General features: G+C 44.0%; 1 protein-coding gene across 2 annotated transcripts; it reads right to left on the bottom strand.

Annotated features, from left to right (window-relative positions):
- Positions 1-717: 717 nt before the first annotated feature.
- On the bottom strand, positions 718-4342 carry LOC120937118 (putative nuclease HARBI1). Of its 2 annotated transcripts, XM_040350100.1 has the most exons (3): positions 3243-4342; positions 1872-2231; positions 718-1703 (listed from the first exon to the last, which is right to left on the bottom strand). In XM_040350100.1, the coding sequence occupies exons 1-3, from the start codon at positions 3943-3945 to the stop codon at positions 1699-1701; spliced, it is 1068 nt and encodes a 355-aa protein (XP_040206034.1). In that variant the 5' UTR covers positions 3946-4342; the 3' UTR covers positions 718-1698. The 2 variants fall into 2 exon arrangements, with proteins under 2 accessions (XP_040206034.1, XP_040206033.1); XM_040350099.1 differs by having other exon boundaries at positions 718-2231.
- Positions 4343-24400: the final 20058 nt, after the last annotated feature.

The following is a 24400-nucleotide window of genomic DNA, read 5'->3' as shown; positions in this document are numbered from 1 at the left end:
TCTAGTATTCATTACTGTTATCATTACGGTTTTCCGAATTGTTGGTATATACACGTTGAAATGCAAGTGCAACAATATTGTCAAATATTTGTTTTAACATGTATATTTTTTGTTCGAAAGCAGAACCATTTTTTTGTTGTAAGGCAAAAAAGTGGTAGGATTGTTGAAAAGTAGAAGTGAACTATCAATAATACTAGAGTTGAAGTTACAGAGTAGAGATATAATTCATCAGCACTACATAAAAGCATCAATCATATTCGTTCAATAGGAGAATACATCACATAACATCACGTCTACGCATTTGAAACAGACAGAGTTGTCCCTTTGTCACAGCAGAAAATCTGGAAAATGTGACAGGTTTTTCATGCTTTTCTTCCGTCAGGAAGGCACACTATTGGTTCTAAATTTTTTTTTTATATATTTTATCCACGTGGATGTAAATTATTGATATTTTCACTCAAGTGCTTGGATTTGTATCTGTACTCTGTGACTAAACTGCGCCATCCATTGTTGTTGTCACAGCAAGGACCATGTTTCTCTGTGTGGTTTTCAAAAGTAATGTGTATTTTCTCCTATGAAGAATAAAGCAAAGTAGCTGATAATTGCAATCTTGATATCACCTGTGTTTCTGTAAAGTTTAAAACAAAATATACATATTTTAGTTGCTGACGTCGTCTTCTTCGCCAGTAGTTTAATTCATATTAAAAAAAAAAACATCCAAATGGTTCCATACTCCATCTTGCCCAACCATATATTTTTGATGTTGTGTTGGCTGTAATTTGATTTTCTGTTACTTTTGAAACCACATGTTATTGGTATGGAATGTAGGTATCATTTCCTGACTAATGAGGTTAAAAATGTTTCTGCAAGTTGTAGACGACCGCTTTTCCATCTTTCAAATGCCCTGCCTGGAGTAGTTAACATTTTAACTAACGTGCATTGTTTCTCAGTAATGAAATGAGTGATGGTAACTGCGGTGTGGGGTGGAGAGGAGAAATTAAAATATATATAACATTTGGGGTAATGGTAGATGACTATAGGCAACCAAAGGTAGAGTTAAGTGACCAGTGATGAAGGTGATGATATACAAAACAATAAATCACACCAAAAATATAATATTATGATTCAATTATTGTGTTATTTATTGGTTTGCATATCAACGGCTTCTTTACAGGTCACTTACTCTCCTTACCTTAGGTTGGCTATAGCCATCTGCCATTACGCCAATTGGTGGTATTTATTTTAGTTTTATTTCATTTCTCCCCTCTCCCACACAGCGCAGTTAACAGCACTCATTTCATTCACCATCTTTCTGGCAAGGACAGGTTTCAGGCAACTGCAGCATTTCAACTGTCTTTGGCACACAGTTCGGTCTTCTATTTTATTGCTTCTCACTAATGTCAAAAAAATGTTGGTACTTATTAGCAGATGAACAGAATTTTTGCGTGTATAACCCACACTTACACTTGTTGCAATAAAGAATTCAAACACACTTTTGTTTTGTAGAAGACTTTTAAGTGAAACTTTTATTTTATATGTTTGAAACTGTTAATGTTGAATGTTTTACAAGATAAAAAATAAATGCAAAAGAAGTAAAACAAAGTAAAAATACAAAAACAAAATAAAGATTCATTTTTTGGCAATTTTTGTACTCCTGTCTTAATTTTATGTTATTTCTCCAAAGTTTTTATAGTTGGGTTAACCTGAAATCATAAAAAAAACATCATTGGTTAAGATTTGACATTGATAAACAAGATCAGCCCAAATAATTCATTTTACAGCATGTCTGTCTCTTCAACTTAATAATGCAAGTTTGTGATCATTTCTGATGATGTTTGGAAAATTAAAAACATGTTACGGTGGTTTATTACCTGAAAAATAGTTTGTAATCAGTTTACTTCTTGCTGCATTTCCCCTGTGATCATTTTCCACTGGAATTGTGGGCATGTCATCCTCCACTGTGGTGTCTAGTTCCTCTTGTAGTCCTCCATGCCTTGCAATGTTATGGAGAATGCTGCATGCTAGGAACATATCAGCTACCTTACTGGGGGAATACTGAAGGAATCCACCAGACAAGGACATGCAACGGAAACGGCTCTTTAGGACACCAAAGCATCTTTCGATAACCACTCGTGTTTTGGTATGAGCAACATTGTAAGCTGCTTCTGCAGGAGAGGATGGCCTGTTGATAGGTGTTAAGAGCCATGGTAGACAGGGGTAACCAGCATCTCCTATAAATTTTAAAACAATATAAGTTTATTTGTAAGTATAGAAGAAATCATGCTAAATCACATGATGTAGTGGCCAATTGTGTGGTCATTTTAGAAAATTTTCCAATGTTAGTCACATATGGATAACATACGTCTAATAAAGCACATTTTAAAATTATTTGGCAGGCAAGGTTCTGGACTTGTACTTTTGATTGAGCATTAATGGTACTTAACTCACAACACAACAGCATACCACAGTTGTGGGCCATGATTACTGTAGTGCATGTGAATGTTATTAAAACAAAGCATGCTGGAGGAAAAGTCTGCCTGTCATAGATATTTCAATACTATAGTGCAGACCTCATATGGGACTATAACGGAGGACCAGAGGGACATGTCTCTTTCATGTACAATACATATGCACAATGGGGGGGGGGGGGGGGTTATTGTTGTGCTTGGTAGTGCTGCTTGATTTTATGCATATTGGGTGGTTAACCTATGGGATAGTGTTGAACTCCCAGATTTAAATATTAACTATACATTCAAGTAAATCAACTACTGACACAATTGTTGCATCTTATGCTGCAATCATTTACATATAGGTACTGTACTTAATTCTGGTGGGTGGCTTCTTTGGCACACCTTGGTCATGTGTGTTTTGATAAGTAGTTCCTAGCTCTCTCATGTGATGTCTTAATATGATAGTGTAATACATCACTTAAGCAAGCTTGAAGTAGTGACTACTTTTCAGTGCACACGGAACATGTGGAACAACAATACACCTCACATGAGAAAGGAAAGATTTGTGGACCTTGAACCAGGTGATAGCTAACTAAAAAGTACTTGAAAGTATTTTGGACATTTAAATTCTGAGTTTATTATTACATGTTTTTGAAATACTGATTAATGTAAAGCTGTTGAGCTGTCATGTTACTGATATAGCACTAATGTCAGTCTAGTATGGAATAAAAAAATAAAAACGCATTTATAACTGGAAAACACACCATAAAATAAACAGTGGAGCACACTTACCCAGCAGCCATCCATTATTTTCTAAGTCCTTGTCCAGAGTATCATATATTCCCGATTGGCGCAATATATGGGCATCATGACAGGATCCTGGAAAGCCGGTGACAACATCACGGATTATGAGGTTTGAATCACAGATCACCTGGATGTTGAGTGAATGGTAAGCCTTACGGTTTCGGTAGATGTGCTCCTGTTCTGATGGGGGACATAATGGCACATGGGTGCAGTCTATTGCCCCAATGACATTGGGCATTCCTGCTAGGTCAAAAAAACCACGTTTAATTTGATCCCGCTCTTCACGTGACTTGCCCATGTGTATGTATTTTGGAGCAAGTTGTCGCAGTGCTTGCAGGACCTCCACCAAGCAGCGGGAAAAACTGGGTTGTGAGATGCCAACAATCTCACCACTGACATGTTGGTATGAGGCCTTTCCTAAAAAATGAAGTACTGCCAAAAAACGCACAAGACCTGGTACTGCATTACTTCTCCGCGTGCGTGTTTCTAGGGCCAAGTGTATTTCATCATACAGGGAATGTATCATGGGAGAGGATAATCTGAATTTGGCTATCACCTGGGTTTCAGTAAATTGATCCAAAAAGGTACGTGAACGGAATACACGTTTCTCTATCTGAACGACATTCTGACGTGTCCTTCTTCGCCTCTGGATCAGTTTCAGTTCAAATAGAGCACATCCAAATGGTTCCATCTTGCACAAAACTCCTAACAAAATTGACTACAAGCCTGAACCGCCAAAAAATTCCTCTCAACAAATGAAATATCGCCTGGGAAATGTCATAACGCCACCCTCAGGGAGGTGCTTATTTAACGATTGCTTAGCGATCGTTAACTGTCTAAAAAACCTTTGTGAATTGCACTTCTGTACATATTTAACGATTTGAGTCGTTAAAACAACGATCAATACGTTCAATAACGACTCAAAACTAAAAATATCGGTTCCGTGTAGTGAAACGTTATTTGATGATTTTTACAAGCGTTAAATCGTTTAGTGAATTGGACTTGCTTCAATAACGTGTGAAATCGTTTACATAACGACCGGTATCGGCAAAAAAAGCTTTGTGAATTGACCCCTTTGTATGTCTATTTTGTATGTCTAAGTCTGTGGGCACCATAGTGTTTCTAGTTTAAATTGCTAAATAGAAAATGAGTTGGAATTTTGATTTATGTGTGCTAATTTTACTGGGTGCTATTTTTTTATATAAATATTTGGAGTTTTTCTAAATATGATTAACATGGTTGGTAAAACTGGACCCAGTCTTGAAGGAGATACCAATCCTTTTGTTCAATAGCTCTTTGCTAAATTGAGTTATAAACTGTACATTTTGGGAACATATAGCTTATTGTCTCTAATGTCTTTGGCGGGTATCCCAAATTGTTGGTATACTTCATAGTTTTTTTTGCTATAGGCAGGGTAACCCTTGCCTATAACCTTTTTCTATGTAAGACAGAACTTTGTGTGATATGTTCTTCCATTTTTCTTTAATCTGCCATACTGACTTTTTGGTATATCGTTTATCTACAGTGGGTGGCAGCAGCTAGTCTTGCAAGCATAAGACCAAGATTAAAGGTGGAAAAGGGTAAACAATAATAGTAGAGAACCCTCTAGCACTTAACACATGCCCATATTTATGTGTGCATACAAAAAATATATAGTAAAATGTACCAAGCTGTACCAAGCTGCGTGTAATATAAATAAAATACACTGTGAAATGTAAATGTAAATTGAAATTAAAATGTAACATAAGTGTTCCAGGTTATACAGTCCTGCATATGCAAAACAAATCATATACTGTATGGGTGCTAAACTGAATGTATATTCAGATCAACATGACATACTAATAGAATTAGCATTCATTCTAAAGAGTATCTCCCAAGTGAAAAAACAATGGCCCAGATTCTCAAAGAAGTTACGCCGGCCTATCTCGAGATACACGGCGTAAGTGTATATATACGCCGGCGTATCTATGCGCCATACCCACAGATCCAGATACGCCTGAAAATAGGCTTCTTCCGACCAACGTAACTTTTCTACGCCGGCGTAGCGTGGGCGCATATTTACGCTGGGCGCATCTGGCGCTCACATTGATTTTGTATTCAAATATGCAAATGAGGGAGATACGCCGATTCCAGAACGTACGTACGCCCGACGCAGGCTACGCGCGATGCGCGTAAGCTGTACGTCCGGCCTAAAGTTACCCCTCATAAAGCAGGGGTAACTTTGCACCAGACGTGTGCAGGTCAGCTGGAGAGCAGCTTTAGCAGCACCGTTACGGACGAGCTGAGCAACCACACTTGCAGGACAACACATCCGTATGCCAACATGCCAGGGGCAGGCATGGTCATAGCACTACTAGTGTGTGCCCAGGCGCGTAGAAGGAGGAGGGCACAGGAGAGGATATACCGAACGCGCATGAACGTCTTTGGCATGGGGGATTCGGAGGTGTATCGTATCTTCAGATTGAACATTGATGCCATCCTTAAATTAGCCACAACCCTGCATGATGACATCACCACCCAGACACACCGCTCACATGCAGTGCAGCCACTGGTCAAGGTCCTGGCAACAGTGCATTTCCTCACCAGTGGATCTTTTCAGCGTACAAGTGGAGTTGTGGCTGGGATGTCACAAACCAGCATGAGCAGAAAGCGTGCACCAGGTTGTCCCCGCAATCCTCAGACGCATGTCCCACCACATCATCAGACCCACCCAGGAGCACCTGCGGCATAAGGCAATGTGGGATTTTGTCAGAATTGCAGGATTCCCACGCACCGTGGGGGCCATTAATTGCACACATGTGGCACTACGGCCCCCCCGTGCCACAGAGCACATATACCGCAATCAGAAGCACTGGCATTCCATCAATGTACCGGTGATAGTCGATGGCCAAGGCCTCATATGGCATGTCCATGCCAAACACCCAGGGGCCAGCCACGACAGCTACATATACCGTCAAAGCACCATCCCAATGGAACAAAACGTGTATGGGGACAGCTGGCTGGTTGGTGAGTGACATAGGAGTCAGGCATGACTGTCCGACCCCATGATGCAGACATCACGAGGGGCACATGCACGACTAACATCCTCCTATCTTTTCCCTTCCAGGTGACTCTGCATATGCACTTGGGCCCCATCTCATGACTCCATTCCAGGATCCCCAAACCAGAGGAGAGAGAAACTACAATTAAGCACACATACGTACCCGTGCAGTGGTGGAACGCACATTTGACATCCTGAAGTCCCGTTTCCGATGCCTGGATAAGTCCGGGGGGACCCTGTTGTATTCCCCAAACTTTGTGTGCCAGATCATCGGTGCATGTTGCATGCTGCACAACTTTGCCGAGAGAAAGGGCCTGGAGATTGATATACGTGATGACCTGACCTCCGAACCAGACATTCCCCCCCTGCCCAAGGCTCCCCTGTCTGCTGAGGGAACAGCAGTCAGGCGATGCCTCGTGGAACGCATCTTTGCAGGTTAAACACACACATTCATCATGGCAAAAGGAGAATGCACGCATGCACACCACTGTGGTCTCTAGCTCACACACACCACATCCACATCACATTGGATTAGCCGAAGTCCACCATGCAGGACTTGGGAGCAGCAATGCCACGCCAAGGCCCCAATTATGTCACTGTCCATTCATACCACATTCACACGGTCGTGGGGATAACTTCTCCCCAACGACCAAATGTGACACCCCTTTGCTGGCAGGAGTGTCACCCCCCCCATTCACACACCAGTCACACTATAATCTGCACGCCTCACCGTGTGCAGTAATTAAAAAAAAAAACTCATGACCTGAGGAAAAATAAACAAACCTCATGACCTGAGGAAAAATAAACAAAAACGCTCTTCACCAGAGCAAAAAAAAGGCAAAACCAAAAAACCAGTTGCCCTGTCGTGGGCCAAGCCTGCTGCCACAGCCACGGCTCCATAATTGCCTGGTAGAAGGCTCAGGTGGGGGGGGCATCAGGTGGAGGAGCATCCCCTGGTCTCTCCCTAGCTGGAGGCCTGCCCTCTAAAGCCACGGCAATGTGGGTGAGAATGGTATTTGTGTCTGCCTGCACCAGCCACGACTGCCTCCCCTCCCCCTCAATTGCAGCTGTGTTGCCCTGTACGGCCTCTGTCAGGGACCTCACCTCTGCCACGAGGGTAGCCGTTGTGGCCTGCAGCTCCCCCAGGCAGGTGATCACCGCTACACTGTTGCCAGAGAGATCTTGAAAGGCGTCATTTATGTTGCCCGGGGAGGCCAGGCTGTCTGCCACACGCTGCATCTCCACGGCCATCTCACCAATATGGCGGGTCTGGGAGTCCTGTGCCCTGGTTAAATGTTCCGGAAGGAACTCAGGAACCCCCCTGGTCTTCCTGGTAGCCTTCCTGGGGCCAGGAGAGGCTTGAGGCCTGGCATACGGGGAGGCACTTGAGGGAGTGGGTGTGTTGGGGATGGATCCTGAGGGGCTGAAAGAGATGGGGCTTGACGTCCGCGACGGCTCAGCCGAGAGGGAGGATTCCTCCAAATACAGGCACACCTCCTCACCCATAGGGACCACATCAGTGCATCCATGGGAAGGCGCCGCAATATCTTTGCGACAAGATAGAATCTCACAATTCTAATCGCGTTCTGCGATCCACTGACCAAAATCTGGTCAAGGTGCCAAAAACCAAATACAAGTCCAAAGGAGAAAGAAGGTTTGCTTTTCAAGGTCCGAGACTATGGAATGCTTTACCAACCAGCGTTCGGTTGGAGGAAAACCACCTGACTTTCAGAAGACAGATCAAAACTCTGCTCTTTTGATGTCATGAGACACGAAACATCAAGCGCCCAGAGGCGATTCAGTTCGCATGTGCTGCGCTATATAAGTTTTTCATTCATTCATCATCCTCAACCACCTCTTCATTGGAGGTCTGGGCACTCCCCTCCACCAATGTCTCTTGACTTCCCAGGGGGTCAGGGGCACGATGCTCAGGGGATGATGGTGTGGGACGGGCAGAGGCAGATGATGGCCCAGCTCCCTCCTGGACATCTGTGCATGACACAAAACATTTACATGTTGGAGGACCCACACACTTGTCACATGTTCCCTTCCACTCCCTCACATGCTACACACCAGATAGGAGAAAAAACGCACTTACCTGTCCTCAAGGCCGGCTCAACTGAGTCATAGCCCTCCACTCCCTCCACTTGCTCCCTCTCAAGGCACCGGGCAACCACCTGCTCCTCAGGAGTCAGTCTAAGAGTAGAGGCTGGTCCACCTCCAGTGGCGCTGGCATGCCTCCTCATCTTGCCCAGCTTCTCTTTGACCCTCCTACGCAGGTTGTTCATTTTTTTAACAATGTCCTTGGGCCTCCTCACCTCATTCCCAAGGGCATTGACCTGGGTGGTGATCCTCATCAGGATCTCATCCCTCTTCCCCTTGCTGGTGTCTTTACTTTGTGCCCCATGGAGGCGAGCATCATACTTCTCCATGGCCGATATGATAATGGCCCTCTCCTCTGGGGAGAAGTTCTTCTTCCTCCTATCACTGCGACGAGCAGACATGGCACAAAGGAAGACAGCAAAAGCACTTACACCACTAACAAACAGACGGGTGTACTTTTGCACTCGACGGGCGCATGTCTGGGCGTATTTATGCCCTGGGCGTAAACGGTGGGCCGGCGTATCTCAGGGTTTACGCCGGGCGTAGTTGTGAGCATGCGCAGAGAAAGGCGCGGGACATACGATCACGTCACGGCGCATGCGCCGTTCGTTCGGCCCTTCATTTGCATGGGGTCACACTTCATTTAAATGGATCACGCCCACTTCCTTCCTACTTTGAATTACGCCGGCTTACGCCAACGAATTGCCGTTACGCCGGCGCAAAATTGGACGCATTTGCTATGAGAATACAGACCTTACCTCTCTAAATTACGTCGGCGTAGCGCATATGAGATGCGCTACGCCGGTATAAAGATGCGCCGATCTACGTGAATCTGGGCCACTGTGTTTATCTCCAATTCATACAGTGCATACATTTCCTATATACAAGGAATATATCCACAAGATCCAAAAATTCATAAAAACTTTATATTCAGGTGATCAACAAATAGTCTATTAACGTGCATTGCATCTGTGATTGTGATTTAATTATGCCGTGCTTCTATGTATCCAAATGCTTATCTCAGTGCCTTTCTGAATGTACCATGTATATGTCTATATAATACACTCGTGCTCCCCATTGGCTCTGTGCAGTGTGATCCAAATCATGTGTATGAGAAAAAGGATGCCATTAGTGCTTACATCGTATAGTGCAATTGCTTTTATTATTCCAAACAAGTACTGCTCGCATTAGTTGGGTGCTCCAGTGCACCTCCTTTAATAGCATTTAAAACCTCTATACTCATGACACTGCATCTGCTTGTGATCCATGTGTAAGTTCCAAATTTGAATACAGTGCGTCTAGTTGCCCCTCCCCTATGCGTTACGCCACAAGGACACATGGCTAACTCAGGGGTATTCCTGTTTTTTTCACTTGGGAGATATTATTTAGAATGAATGCTAATTCTATTAGTATGTCATGTTGATCTGAATATACATAGTTTAGCACGCATATATGATTTGTTTTGCATATGCAGGACTGTGTAAACTGCGACACTTATGTTGGGCTACTAAAATGTAAATAGAAATTGCCACCAGTTAATTTAGGCCTCATTCCCACAGTATTTTTAGTGCCAACTGCAGCAAGAATCCAACAGATTCATGCAGATGAATTCACATGCAGATATGGATAGTTGCAGCTGCTCAAGCAGTACAAAGCAATGGTATACAGAATAATTCCGTGCTGCCTTAAGGGTAAGCTGCTGATACAAAGTAGACAAAGTAGACAAATTGCAACAATGTGGAAACAAAAAAAGTGTAGCGCTAATCAAAATATATAAATGAATAAATAGATAAATATGTGAAAACTAAAATGAAAAAATATGTAAAAACTTGATAAATAAAGTGCTCAAATATTGATAGTGAACAATGTAAATAGAAATGTCCCCATAAGCACACTATGAAAGTCTATATGCAGAAAATCCAAAACAGGTGCAAAAATGCAAAAAAAAAAAGATACGCTTGCTGACGTCCATACTTTGCATTGGCCTCATATAGCAGGGCTAACTTTACGCCGGACGTAAGCCTAACGTAAACGACATAGCGGGCGCAAGTACATTCGCAAGTACATTCGTGAATCGGCGTATCTACCTAATTTACATATTCGATGCGTAAATCTACGGAAGCGCCCCTTGCGGCCAGCGTAAATATGCACCCAAGATACGACGGCATAGGAGACTTACGCCGCTCGTATCTTGGCCAAATCTATGCGTAATTGATTCTAAGAATCAGGCGCATAGATACGACGGCTCACATTCGGACTTACGGCGGCGTACGTGGAGATACGCCGTCATAAGTCCACTGTGAATCTGGCCCTATCTGTCCTTAGAGTGATCGAACTTCGGTGTTGACAAAGTTCAAAATATGGTGACGACTTAAAACCATGCAGATCTGTGCAAGTGAATAAGTGATGAAGTGAAGGGAACCACCCACAGGTAAAAGGCTTACCAGAATGTATGAACCCTAGATGGGTCAAAAAGGCTTGCGTAGTGGGACCACGATGTAATTTGGGCGATCCTATGGACTTCAGGATGCTGTGCCAGAGATGACAAAACACCAGCAGTATAGAGAAAATCTCAGGGAAAGGTGACTTCCTAGTGGGTTGTCTCATAGAAAATGATGGTCCAGGGAATACCAAATAGATGTAGAAGGGTTGTGTCATATCATATAATAGAAGAAAAAATGGCCACATAGCGTATCTCTATATTACATATCAAAAGTTTAATGAAGTCAGAACACTTAAATTTGTGATGATATTCAAGCGCTTTGTATAAAATGTGACAACAATGGAGTCCACTAGGACGTATTTTGTCCGCTAGGACATCATCTGGGGTATCAAAGCAATGGCAGGCTGACAACAGCTGTTTTGCATGCAGAAGGGATCATCTGTCCCTAACCACAGGTAATTGTTCTACATGCAATTACATCCGACTAACAATGGACAGCTGCGGTCAGCCTGTCGTTGCTTTGTATAGGCTGAGTGGGTGCAACTATCTGCATCTGCCTGTCAATCCACCCGCAGGAACCTGCTGTATTCTTGCTGCAGCTGACTCTAAAATACTATGTGAATGAAGTTTGAAGGTTAAATTTAAAAAAAAAATAATGGATCACAGCAGGGGCAGAATGGCAACTTTTACCCTAGGGGCGTGGCCAAATAAGCATTTGAAACTACGTGACACGCTAAGGACAAGTAGTGTTTAACTTTTTGGCTGTTTGGTTTTCCGAGCAAGCAAGTTCCGTTCGAGTGGGGTGCAGTGCCAGGATTGCGGTGAGAGTGTCTGGTTGATCGTGGGTCCGCCGTGACCACCGTTTGTCATCTAAGGATTTTTGAGAAAACACGTTTGCTGCTGTGATTCACTGTCTGCATTTTAATTTAGTTTGTGAGTGCAACTTTTGGAGCTTGTACTGAGTGTTTTTATTAAACTGGTTAAACGTTTTTACACTATTGTGCACTCTCCTCTTTTTTGTATTCGTTTGGAAAATCTGTGGATCTTATCACTGGATCATGCAAATTGGTGACACATCGGAGAGATTTGTGGTATATGCTCATTAGCCAAGCACGAGAGTGTAAGGCATATTGTTGCGGTGAGTGGCCATTTTGATGGGTGACTGGAGCACTAAACACTTGAGGTGTGGTGGAAGTCCTTGAAGATTGGAACGATCACTGTTCTTTTACCTTATGAACTTTTTTTGCTACTTCACATCATTTAGTCGTATCACGGGCTCAATTTATTTATTTATATCCAATCGCATGTTTGTGATATATATTTATATATTTTCATATATTTATTCTGCATGTTTGTGTAATTTATGCACATTATTGTATATGTAGTAGAATATTAGTTTATTCTTTCAGCGCTGTTATTTTTGTACTGACACTTGGTGTAAAGGATCAGGTACTTATTTTTTCTCATTAGCTTTTCTATTTAGTAAAGCATTGATGCACTACAGAAGTCTAAGCTTTCTTGGTTTTACCACAATAACAGATAGACAAAAGCAAGACAGCCCCCAAGAACTCAGCCTTTCCCACAGTAATTTGGCTTCCCATTTGAAAGTGTCATTATGTGAACTTCTTTGTAAGTTTTTATCGGACAGAGGTATATGAGACTTAGTAACTTTGTATTTCCAAAAAGTACAGAAGGACCAAGGGTATTTTCCATAGAAAACAACCCCCCCCCAAGTCTCCCTAAAGCTGAAATATTGTGCACACTTTGCAATCAGGAGACATACTGGATTTATAAACTAAACTCTATGACACCCACCAGCCTTAACGAAAAGCTGGACATAAACATCATTTTGTAATGCTTGGCACCCTTTTACGCAACATTTTGTTTATTGGTTGTGGATAGCATTCTAAACATAACCGACAAGCTGGATGTCTCCCCCATCTCAAAACCAAACTCACTAAAGGAAGACTTGTTTTTTGTTATTAGAGTCATCAATGTTCACATTAAAATATGTGGTACCAGCAACAAGAAAGCTATGTACAGAACTAGAAAATATATATACAAAACTAATGACAGGTACAGTGGGCTGTTCCCCACACACTTCCTTTTTTCACAATTTTTTTATCAAAAGATTGTTTTGGTGGAATATGGGCATTTTATAACACACTAAAGTATATCTGTAAAACATTGTTTGCTTAGAATGCTGAAGTGATAACAAATGTTTTCTAAAGATGTCTAGTTTAGAAAGAAAGAATAGTACATTATAAGTAGTACATAATTTGAGCAAGCAAGGTGAAAATAGCTATTGTGGTTTATGCTGTGTTGCTTGGTTACAAAAGACTATGTTAAAAACTGCTATTGGTCAGAAATAGACAACTTCCAAAAAGAACTTTGTATTTATTATGTTTAGAAGAAATCAAAAGTAAGAAATGGGCTGAAGCACATCACAGAGCTGGTCCAGGCTCAAGATTATTATTCCCTGATATAGTATCCATGCACATCAGTCTTTTTTAACTCCTACACACATCCCGAAAACTATCCATTCTTGGTATTGCCCTGTTTCAGCACACTCAGCAGATTGGCACCGTTGTCGCACACCACTTTACCAACTGTCAAATTGAGCGGTGTTAGCCACTGATCTGCCTGTGAACGCAAAGCTGTAAGGAGTGCAGGACCAGTGTGGCTCTTGTCTTCCAGGCACAACAGATGCAGCACAGCATGGCAACGTCTCACCTGGCATGTCGAATAGGTTCTGGGGATCTTGAGACGGTAGCATCGGAAAATGAGGAGTCAGGCCTGCATGTAATCCGTGGCGGTAAAACTAAATCTACATGGGTGCCATGGGTTACATGCTTGACGGGCGTCAGAAGGTTCACCCAGTAGGCAGTGAAAGTTATATACCTTCCCTGCCCGTGTTTGCTAGACCACGTGTCTTTGGTCAGATGTATCTTGGCACCGACACTGTGTGCCAGAGATACATTCACTTGCCGCTGAATATGGCCATATAGCTCTGGGATGCCTTTCTGTGGAAAACATTTCCTTCCTGGGACCATCCATTGTGGTGTTTCAATGACCACAAATTTTCGAAAGGCCTCCGACTCCACCAGTTTACATGGCAGTAGTTGGCGGGCTATCAGTTCCGACAAGCCAGTGGTCAACCGTTGGGCAAGAGGGTTATCAAGCGTCATCTTTTTTTTTACGATTGAACATTTGGGCCACGGAAGCCTGCCTTTTTGCAGAAAAACATGAGGAAGGCATGATGGCAGGTGGAGTGGAGGACAATTGGGAGCATAGAAGGGAAGGAGATGGAGAAAGAGAAGAGGCTGGATGGAGAGAGCCTGGAGTGTGGCTTTGTGGGTTCTGATGACGTTGCTCCTACTGGGCTCAGTGATGGAAGGCGATCGTCCCTAGGTGAGTGTTGGGCTTACCACGACTTATGCGTTGACTGCGAAGGCTGCAGATGGCAACACTATTGTCTGCAGCGGACACTTAAAAAAAGCCCACACAGCGGAGCCATGGGCCTGGGAGCGCCAGATGTGACCGTACATGGTTGATGGCTCGCTCCTGATACATTAGGAGTCTGCTTTGTCCCTCCTGTGCAATGTAAGTTCGGTTTGCTTCTCCTCCCCATAAGTTGGTCCATCTGTCCCTCTGAACTCCCCTCCTCTTCCTCTCTTGTGGGTACTCACGTGATGTCTGTAGACAAGTCATCATCAACTCCACCTTCCCCATCACTAACAGTAGAGATCTCGGAGTAGGCAGCAACAGCGGGCACCAACCTCCTTGGGCTGATCTGAGTACTGTTGTCAGACTGCTGAGTGCTGGCTGTTGCTACCTCCTCTTCCTGATCCAATGCCAAGAATGGCTGCGCATCCGAAATGTCTTCTGATGGATCGGAAAATAATTCCTGTGACTCAAGCGGAGGGTATATGGTGGTGGTGGTGGTGGTAGTGGTGTTGGTGGCGAGCCACTCAACCAAGTCTGGTGTGTCCTTTGACGTAATTGAACAAACATTGTGCCACTTCCCACTTTGGCCCTGGCCTGGTGCTCCTGCCCTACCCCTACCACCCTTGCTGAAGGGCTTGCCTCTTCCTCTGCCTGTAATTTTTTAAATGACCCAGTGACAAAAGTCTCTAGAGAAGCGCAGTATATGTGGAAGAAGGTACTGTATATAACAAAATCTGTCGTTTTGGGGGGCCACTGGTTTATTTCACCATTTTTTTTTTTAATGTGTGTAGCAGAGGAAACGCAGCGAAAGAGGCAAAAATCCAGCAGTAACCAACTACACCGCCAGTCACAATGCTGCACAATACAAATGAAATCCACTATAATATGCTTTCTATATTCAAAAGTATATTATAAGTGTATATTACACCTATATACTGCAGTGCACAGCAAGTAGCACACCTATACCAGTGCTTGAAAGGACTTTTGTGGACCTAGTAGGTAGCGATTTGTGTCACTAAACGCTGTCCCTGCTGGAAACGCCAACCTCGCCCTACACTGACAAAAAGTATATGAATGTATTAGACACCTATATACTAAAGCAAGTAGCACGCCTATACCAGTCCTTAAAAGGACTTTTGTGGACCTTTAGATAGCTATTTGAAATAATACAGCCTGTCCCTGCTCCAAACAAAGCACCCTTTTCCTACACTGACAAACAGCAGAATGTAAGATCGCCGCAAGATCAGGTGTATTTATAAGGTCCATGTGCTGAAATGTCTTAATTGGCTGTCCTGCACCACCTGATGGATGTGTCATAGGTCAAAGTTCTTACCCATGTAACATTGCAGACCGCCGTGAACATCGCCAGATGTCCGATGGTTTGACGGACCGCGAACAACGAACATTCGCCACGAAACGACCGCCTGGCGAACCGGCAGTCCATCTCTAATAAGGAGCATTCACACTAATGTATCCTAAGTTATAGATATAGTAATTTTTAGCAGATCTTCCCTGAGGCCAGAAAGTTATTTCAAGGATTCCTCTGTGTTGAAAAGGTTGAGAAAGGCTGCTTTAGCAACTTGGACAATATTGTATCCATATAAGGAAAGTACAGGATAACATCTAGTCATAAAATGATTGCTTTGTTTTGCCTGTGCCAAATACAAATTCCATTAGAAGATACACTTCATTCAACATGGATATACACAGTATGTATTGATCCTATGTTCTTTAATTCCTGCATATGGGAGATAACTTCATCACTTCAAGAGTGAGGCAGCTTTCCTCAAAGAGCATATAGTATAACTGTTACATTATTTGCAGGATCCCTGATGGGTCTTCCAGGATTTTTGGGATTCCTAGGCCCTCTAGTACACACAGTATCGCTGCCAGGTCTTTCTGGATTTACAGCATTCCTAGGACCTCCACTACCTTTAGGACTTTCAGAGTTGGCAGAAACAATGCTGGGTGTGTGTCCACCGACCAGAAGGTTATCTATGTACCAGTCTTTGAAGTGGCTGGCACTGTGTTTAATTGCTGGATACCTAGGAGTTAGATTTCACTAATACTTACCTGCCAGTTGCCTATTTGTTGCTAAATCAGATTGTTCTGGCTACTGTCTTGCTTGTTGTCCACCAGGACCCCTACCTAGATATGACTACTCTCTTGTCCTGTCCTTGTGAACAGTGTCTGCATTGTAGCAAACTCTTCTCGGTGGGGTGATCCTGAAGGGCAAGACCTGGTGCCAATTTTCAGAAAAGAGAACCGAGAAATGTGAGAAATGTGGGTAACAGACCTGTTCTTCCTGATTGGCGGAGAGGCGATTCAGTGTTAGAAAAGCAAATAATCAATTGCTTTTTCAACACACCTGGGTGACTCTGATGCCGCGTACACACGATCGGTTTGGTCCGATGAAAACGGTCCATAAGACCGTTCTCATCGGTTTGACCGATCGTGTGTACGCAGCCTGAGTCCACCATATTTTGAAGCCAATTAGAGCTTATGGCACTTGGTTTTTGATTGATGAGTATTTCTTTTTAGCGCTGCACAGTGTGTTATATACTGTATATACTTGTGCTATCACATTTTGGGGAAGTGTGGGAAGTGCGGGCAGCTGATTTTTTTTAATTATGTTATTTTAGGTTTAGCTTGGCAGCTCACAAGGTTGGACTTCAAAAAAACACCCCTGCCGCTGTAATTCAGGTGCCCGGCGTCCTAAAAGGGGCTGGACAACTGAATAGAGGGTGGCAGTGGCAGCCATAGATTCCTGCTATGCATGAATCTATCCATTAACCATATTGGGTATGGCGTGTTAGAGGGGGCGGCGCCTATGCACCCTTAATGGATGGCCCATCCCTGGTCTGTCCTAACAGATGGTTGAAGGTGTAGAAGCTGGGCTTCTTTGCATTATATGTTAAAGAGGACAGACTTGGGAAAGGCTGACTCTAACATTGTTCAAGAAAACATTGCAGTCAGTCATGACACTTCCTCCTGAGAAACATCTAAAAGAAAAGAAAGATAAATCGAAATTAAGGCATATTGTGTGAATGGGAACACTTTTATGATTGGCTGGTTAAGCCTATGACAGCACAGGGAAAGATAAGGAGGGTCATTGCAGAACACTCTAAGGCCTCGTACACACGGACGGACTGTCTGCTGAAATTGGTCCGCCGGATTTCTGTCTGATGGTTGTACACACCATCAGATAGAAATCCGCGCGTACACGATACGCGGTGACGTGGTCGCGCCGTCGCCGCGACGATGACGCGGCGACGTGCGCGGCCCTGGAAGTTCAATGCTTCCACTCATGCATCGAATCACTTCGACGCATGCGAGGGATGGCGGCCGATCGGACATGTACGGTGAGTCTGTACAGATGACCGAACATGTCCGACGGACAGGCTTCCAGCGGACATGTTTCTTAGCATGCTAAGAAACATTTGTCCGCTGGAAAATGGTCGGCTGGACAAATGTCCGCTGAAAACCTGTCCGGTCGGCCGTACACACGACAGAACATGTCTGCTGAAACTGGTCCACGGACCAGTTTCAGCAGACATGTTCGGTCGTGTGTATGGGGCCTTAGAGAACTAGCTAAATGGCGAAAGAAACTAAAACTGGAGCACATTTTCATGCACAAACTAAAATACTTAGATATTCACGCTGAGCAAGTCTGTATTGAATCCCAGCTTGAGTAAATTGTTATTCTCATCTCTGGTTGCAACGTACATATGTTACTATGGTAACAGAAAATGCATGCATGCAAGCAAGTCTTGTTATTGTTCATTGGTTACTATGGTAATGTGATGCCAGTGGCTTGTAAAAAGAAAGCCACCAAGTCTTGCGAGACTTAGGAGCATTAGTGACATTTCCCTGTATGAGGGAGTATATGGTGCTGCAAACTCAAGAGGACAACTAGCAGCTCTGTGTTGAACATTTCACAAATTTTAGAAGTTTGCTAAATATATATATACACATCCCCAAAAAATGTCTATAATGCCTTGTACACACGACCGGTTTTCCTGACATGCCAAAACCCGATGTTTTTCCCGACGTGATTCCTCTCAAGCCTGCCTTGCATACACACGTTCAGTAAAAAAAAAACGCTCGGCCAAAGCGGGGTGACGTCTAACATGTACGACGACACTATAAAGGAGACGTTACAATTAAATTGCGCCATCCTTTGGGCTGCTTTTGCTGATCCTTGTGTTAGTAAGAGTTTGGTGAGAGACGATTTGTGCTTTTCAGCCTCATGCTTTTCAGTCCGTTCAAGCGTGACGAATGTGCTATCTCCATTGCGAACGCTAGTTTTACCAGAACGAGCGCTCCCGTCTCATACTTGATTCTGAGCATGCGCGTTTTTTCCCCCTTAGAAAAGTATACACACGAGCGGTTTTCGCAACGAGAAAAAGAATGATGGGAAACACGATGGGAAAAAATAGAGCAGGTTCGAATATTTTTTCTCATGGGGAAAACTGCTATGGAGCATAAACACGACCGGTTTTCTCGACCAATCTAAAAAATTACAGTTTTCTCGTCGGGAAAACCGGTCGTGTGTACGAGGAATTAGTATTAGAGGGTGTCAAATGAGAGATCAACGTTAAAAAATTACTTAAAAGCTAAGTTCACCTTTCTCCACATGTTACACACGTTTTTAGGGTGTAACATGTTCAGCATGCATCCCCTCTCCCCCCGATTCCCCACGTGACAGCTGGTGGGGGACTCTCTCCCTACACCCGCTGTCACAATTTGAAAAGAATTGCGTCTCCATGATAGTGCAATTCAATGGTACAAAAATAAGGACAGCCATACCCACTGATAGTCAAAAAAAGACACTGGCCCAGATTCAAGAAGCAATTGCGCCTGTGTAACCATAGGTTACACGGCGCAATTGCTTACTTGCTCCGGCGTAGCGAATGCTCCTGATTCAGGAACATCGCTACGCCGACTGCAGCCTAAAATCTGCGTGGCATAAGGCTCTTATGCCACGCAGATTTTAGGCTGCATTCTAGTGATGACCGATAGGGGGCGTTCCCATTGTGATCTGTGTATAGTATGCAAATTGCATACTAACACCGATTCACAACGTTGCGCGAGCCCTGCGTACGCAAATTACGTAGTTTGCGTACGTCGGGTTTTGCAGGCAATTCTATAGGATACCCACGTTCCCGCGTCGCGACGTTCGAATTTTACGTCGTTTGCGTAAGTGAATCGTGAATGGCGCTGGACGCCATTCACGTTCACTTTGGAGCAAATGACGTCCTTGCGACTTAATTTGCCGCAATGCACGTCGGGAAAGTTTCCCGACGGAGCATGCGCTGTACGCTCGGCGCGGGAGCGCGCCTAATTTAAATGATTCCCGCCCCCAGCGGGATCATTTACATTGCGCGCGCTTACGCCGGGCAATTTTGCCGGCGCGCCCTCGCAATTTACGGAGCTACTGCTCCGTGAATCGAGGGCAGCGCAAAATATTTGCGTGGGCGCAGGGCAAAATCGTTGCCCTGTGCCTGCGCAAATAAAGCACAAATCTACTTGAATCTGGGCCACTATTTCCAAAAGAGCCAGTCAGGACTTCCTAAGGCATAGCAAGTCACAGCATCCCCCAAAAAAGTGCACTGGAGAAGATAACATAGTAAACACATACAGTTAATCAGATACCGTTGACAATATCATTAACCCAACCACCTCACACCTTATCGTATTTAGCTGGCACACCTCTGCTGGCATAAGTGGCTTTACATAAAGGTAAGGTTTTATTAATTAATGCTTTCTAAGCTTGAGTAGTCAGAGCCACAGGTTTTTTCCACTATTGGATAATAATTTACCTTGTGTAATATAACAGCAAGGAGAGTAAGGTATGTATCACCTTCCTTCCTTCCTTTGAGCTAAGGAATCCACCAGGTCCAGTAGACAAATGTATACTAAAGGTTCAATATGTATTGTTTTGACCACCTGAATTCATTACACTACTTCCAGACGAAATTTCCGAATAGCTGCGCAATCCCAAAAATGTGAATAAAGTCAGCCTGCAAAGAGGAGCAATGCCAGCAATTAGAGGCCTGAGAATGGAAAACCTAGCTAATCTAGCTGGAGTCAAATACACCTTGAGAAGGAGTTTATATTGGATAAGGTGGTCCCTTGATGACACAAATCTGATAAAAGGAGTATCCCACATATCATTCCCATTATCTCTATCCATTTGTGGAAACCCAACTAACCATGCATTCCTACATGATATAAGTAACTTGCCCGTGTCAGTAAAAAGCTGTTCATGAATGGTGGATAAGGCCTTATTTACAGTACTAGGATCATAAGTTCCATCTACAGCTGTAATGCACCATGTTCCTAAAGCCTAGTACACACCAGTAGCAGGGCTGAACGAAGAAAAACTGACAGCTCTGGAGGAGCCAAAGAACTAACTATGCAACATTAGTACAGCAAGCTCCCCTGCTGTTCTACTGTGTTCTGAAAGGGGGACAGCCCCCCGCCAGAACACTCTGGTCAGTGCTCTAAGCTATTGGCCATTGGCTGAGAGCACTGATCAGGAGCCAATCAGCAGACTTTTGGGTCATGCCACTTCGACAGAAGATGGCCGAACTGCTAACTGTAATACACACAGCCTGAATGTCGACCGTTTTCTACTGAAACGGCTGATGCCATCCGACATTCCGCCCATGTGTACTATGCTATCATATGCTATAACAGTGTTTTTCAACTCCAGTCCTCAAGGCGCACCAACAGGTCATGTTTTCAGGCTTTCCATTTTTTTTCACAGGTGATTTGATCAGTTTAACTGCCTTAGTAATCACCACAGCCTTTCATCTGAGGGAAATCCTGAAAACATGACCTGTTGGGGCGCCTTGAGGACTGGAGTTGAGAAACACTGTGCTATAACATCCAACCTGGAGAGAAAATAGCCTAATAAGATTTGATTTTGCGAGTATTCACACAAAGTGAATGTATATGCAGTTTCACAGGGAAAATAGGTCTATTTTATTTTTTATATAAATAAGTGTAATGGCTAGACTGTGGTCCAGAACCCATAAAAGCATATTTAAAAAATTATGGCATTTGTCAAGTACTGCATTGAACAATAGAAAGCATACATAGGAAAATATCTTTTCAGTTGAAATATTTATAAAAAATTTTACTTGGAGTTTTTCTTTACATTACAGGTACATTTTAAGTTGTATTTTTATGATATTCTAAATATTTCCATGTGAGGGAAAAAAATAAGTCAATCATTTTTGATTAGCAGTGCTAGAGGTTTTGGTTATACCAATGGTATTTAAATTGCACCTTTAATGAAATCTTACACTGCTTCACTAACCAAGTCTTTCCATGCAGACATAACAATAATAATAATGTAATATTATATGATTCCACGCTTCCTGAAAGCATTTTCATTGTAAACATTTTTGTGGAATGAAAACGGACTGAAATATTTAGGACAAAAACTAACATCCTAACATGTATTTTAAATTTAGATAAATCCTAAAAGGAAGATTTGATAACATTCATCAAGCTGATTTGTCAAGCTCAACAATGACATTGACCAAGGATTTATATTGAAGCTGTATGCAAAACTGAGATCTCCCTCCATGTGAAATCTCCTGACTCTTGTGGTTCACATTGGAAGAATAGAGAAGAAGTACATTGCAGACTTTTTAGCATTTCTGAGGGGAGGGGGGTGAAATAGTAGTGACTCTCCTCTTTAGAAAGTTTAGGCAAGAGATGTCTGTCGCAGTCATGTAGAGCCTAGAGAACATTCCATAATCGAACTGTTCATGGCCAGATTGGGTGGCGTAGTGGCGATACTTCTGGCCTGTAGGTGTCACAATTAGGGATGAGCTTCGTGTTCGAGTCGAACTCATGTTCGACTCGAACATCGTATGTTCGACGAAATACGAACGTTACGGCCCGTTCGCGCCAAATTCGAGTGGCGTGTTATGGCCCATAATTCACTGCGGCATCACAGTGCATTGCTGCAGCTTGCAAAAAACGGAGAGCCATAATTGGCCAAAGCCAGGGTGGCTTTGGCCAATTATGGCTCAGGGGGTTTAGTACACACCCCACACTATAAAAGGCCACCTGCAGGTCAGCCTTGTGTAGTGTGTTGCGGAGGTTAAGAGAGGGAGAGTGTCATTTTTTCTAGGTAGATAGAGCAGGCAGGCTAGTCAGTTAAAGTTACAGTGCGTAGAGGATATATATGCATCCCAGGTGTTGTATATATATTTATACACTGTATAGTATAGCTAGATCCGCTCTTCCTAATTTACTGGCAGGCAGGTGATTGTGCTAGCTGCAGTATTCTCACATGGTGTACTGCCTGTGTCCTCTGCAGTTTGCACCTAAAGCTACATGGTGTGTGTACTGCCTGCCTGTGTCCTCTGCAGTGTGCACCTAAAGCTACATGGTGTGTACTGCCCGTGTCCTCTGCAGTTTGCACCTAAAGCTACGTGGTGTGTACTGCCCGTATCCTCTGCAGTTTGCATCTAAAGCTACGTGGTATGTGTACTGCTTGTGTCCTCTGCAGTGTGCACCTAAAGCTACATGGTGTGTACTGCCTGTGTCCTCTGCAGTGTGCACCTAAAGCTATGTGGTGTGTACTGAATGTGTCCTCTGCAGTGTGCACCTAAAGCTACGTGGTGTGTACTGCCCGTGTCCGCTGCAGTGTGCACCTAAAGCTACGTGGTGTGTACTGCCTGTGTCCTCTGCAGTTTGCACCTAAATCTACGTGGTATGTACTGCCTATGTCCTCTGCAGTTTGCACCTAAAGCTACGTGGTGTGTACTGCCCGTGTCCGCTGCAGTGTGCACCTAAAGCTACGTGGTGTGTACTGCCTGTGTCCTCTGCAGTTTGCACCTAAATCTACGTGGTATGTACTGCCTATGTCCTCTGCAGTTTGCACCTAAAGCTACGTGGTGTGTACTGCCTGTGTCCTCTGCAGTTTGCACCTAAAGCTACATGGTGTGTACTGCCTGTGTCCGCTGCAGTGTGCACCTAAAGCTACATGGTGTGTACTGCCCGTGTCCTCTGCAGTTTGCACCTAAAGCTACGTTGTGTGTACTGCCTGTGTCCTCTGCAGTTTTCACTTAATGCTACGTGGTGTGTACTGCCCGTGTCCTCTGCAGTTTGCACCTAAAGCTACGTGGTGTGTGTACTGCCTGTGTTCTCTGCAGTGTGCACCTAAAGCTATGTGGTGTGTACTGCCTGTGTCCTCTGCAGTTTGCACCTAAATCTATGTGGTGTGTACTGTCCGTGTTCTCTGCAGTTTGCACCTAAAGCTAAGTGGTTTGTACTGCCCGTGTCCTCTGTAGTTTGCACCTAAAGCTACGTGGTGTGTACTGCCTGTGTCCTCTGCAGTTTGCACCTAAAGCTACGTGGTGTGTGTACTGCCTGTGTCCTCTGCAGTGTGCACCTAAAGCTATGTGGTGTGTACTGCCCATGTCCTCTGCAGTTTGCACCTAAAGCTACGTGGTGTGTACTGCCCATGTCCTCTGCAGTTTGCACCTAAAGCTACGTGGTGTGTACTGTCCGTGTCCTCTGAAGTTTGCACCTAAAGCTACATGGTGTGTATTGCCCGTGTCCTCTGCAGTTTGCACCTAAAGTTAAGTGGTGTGTGTACTGCCTGTATCCTCTGCAGTGTTCACCTAAAGCTACGTAGTTCTCTGCAGTGTGCAGGCCATTAGTATGTCTGGAAGGACAACAAGGAGAGGCAGAGAGTGACGAGCCGATAAAAGAGGGCAAGCAGGCTCTGCGTCTAGAGGCAACAGTGCTGGTCGTGGACACGGCGCATCCTCATCAGCACGTGGCCGTGGGACACGCTCGTCCTTTTTTTCGGCAGCTGGCCGTGTTTAGCCGCAGCATGCCGAAGACCAAGCCACCCTCATCCTCCTCATCCTCTCTCACCCAGGCTCAGGCTGCTTTGCCTGGCAAAGCAGCTGCCAAGGCGTCCTCTTGCCTCTGCTCAATGGCATCAGTCACTCCTTCCCTAGACCCACCATGTCCTCCTGAGGAGTCCCCCGAACTGTTTGACCACAGTGTTGGGTACATTCTGCATGAGGATGCGCAGCGTTTTGAAGGCTCCAATGATGGTACACAGCTAGAGGAAGG

This window comes from Rana temporaria, chromosome 4 (genome assembly GCF_905171775.1).
Source record: "Rana temporaria chromosome 4, aRanTem1.1, whole genome shotgun sequence".
NCBI classification, from domain to species: Eukaryota; Metazoa; Chordata; class Amphibia; order Anura; family Ranidae; genus Rana; species Rana temporaria.
This window is presented reverse-complemented; position numbering and strand designations above follow the sequence as displayed.

Coding starts and splice junctions, on each gene's coding strand:
- LOC120937118 (XM_040350099.1), bottom strand. CDS start 3,945: ATGGAACCATTTGGATGTGCTCTATTTGAACTGAAACTGATCCAGAGG. Junction 2,232..3,242: donor AAATAATGGATGGCTGCTGG/GTAAGTGTGCTC, acceptor TAAAATTTATAG/GAGATGCTGGTTACCCCTGT.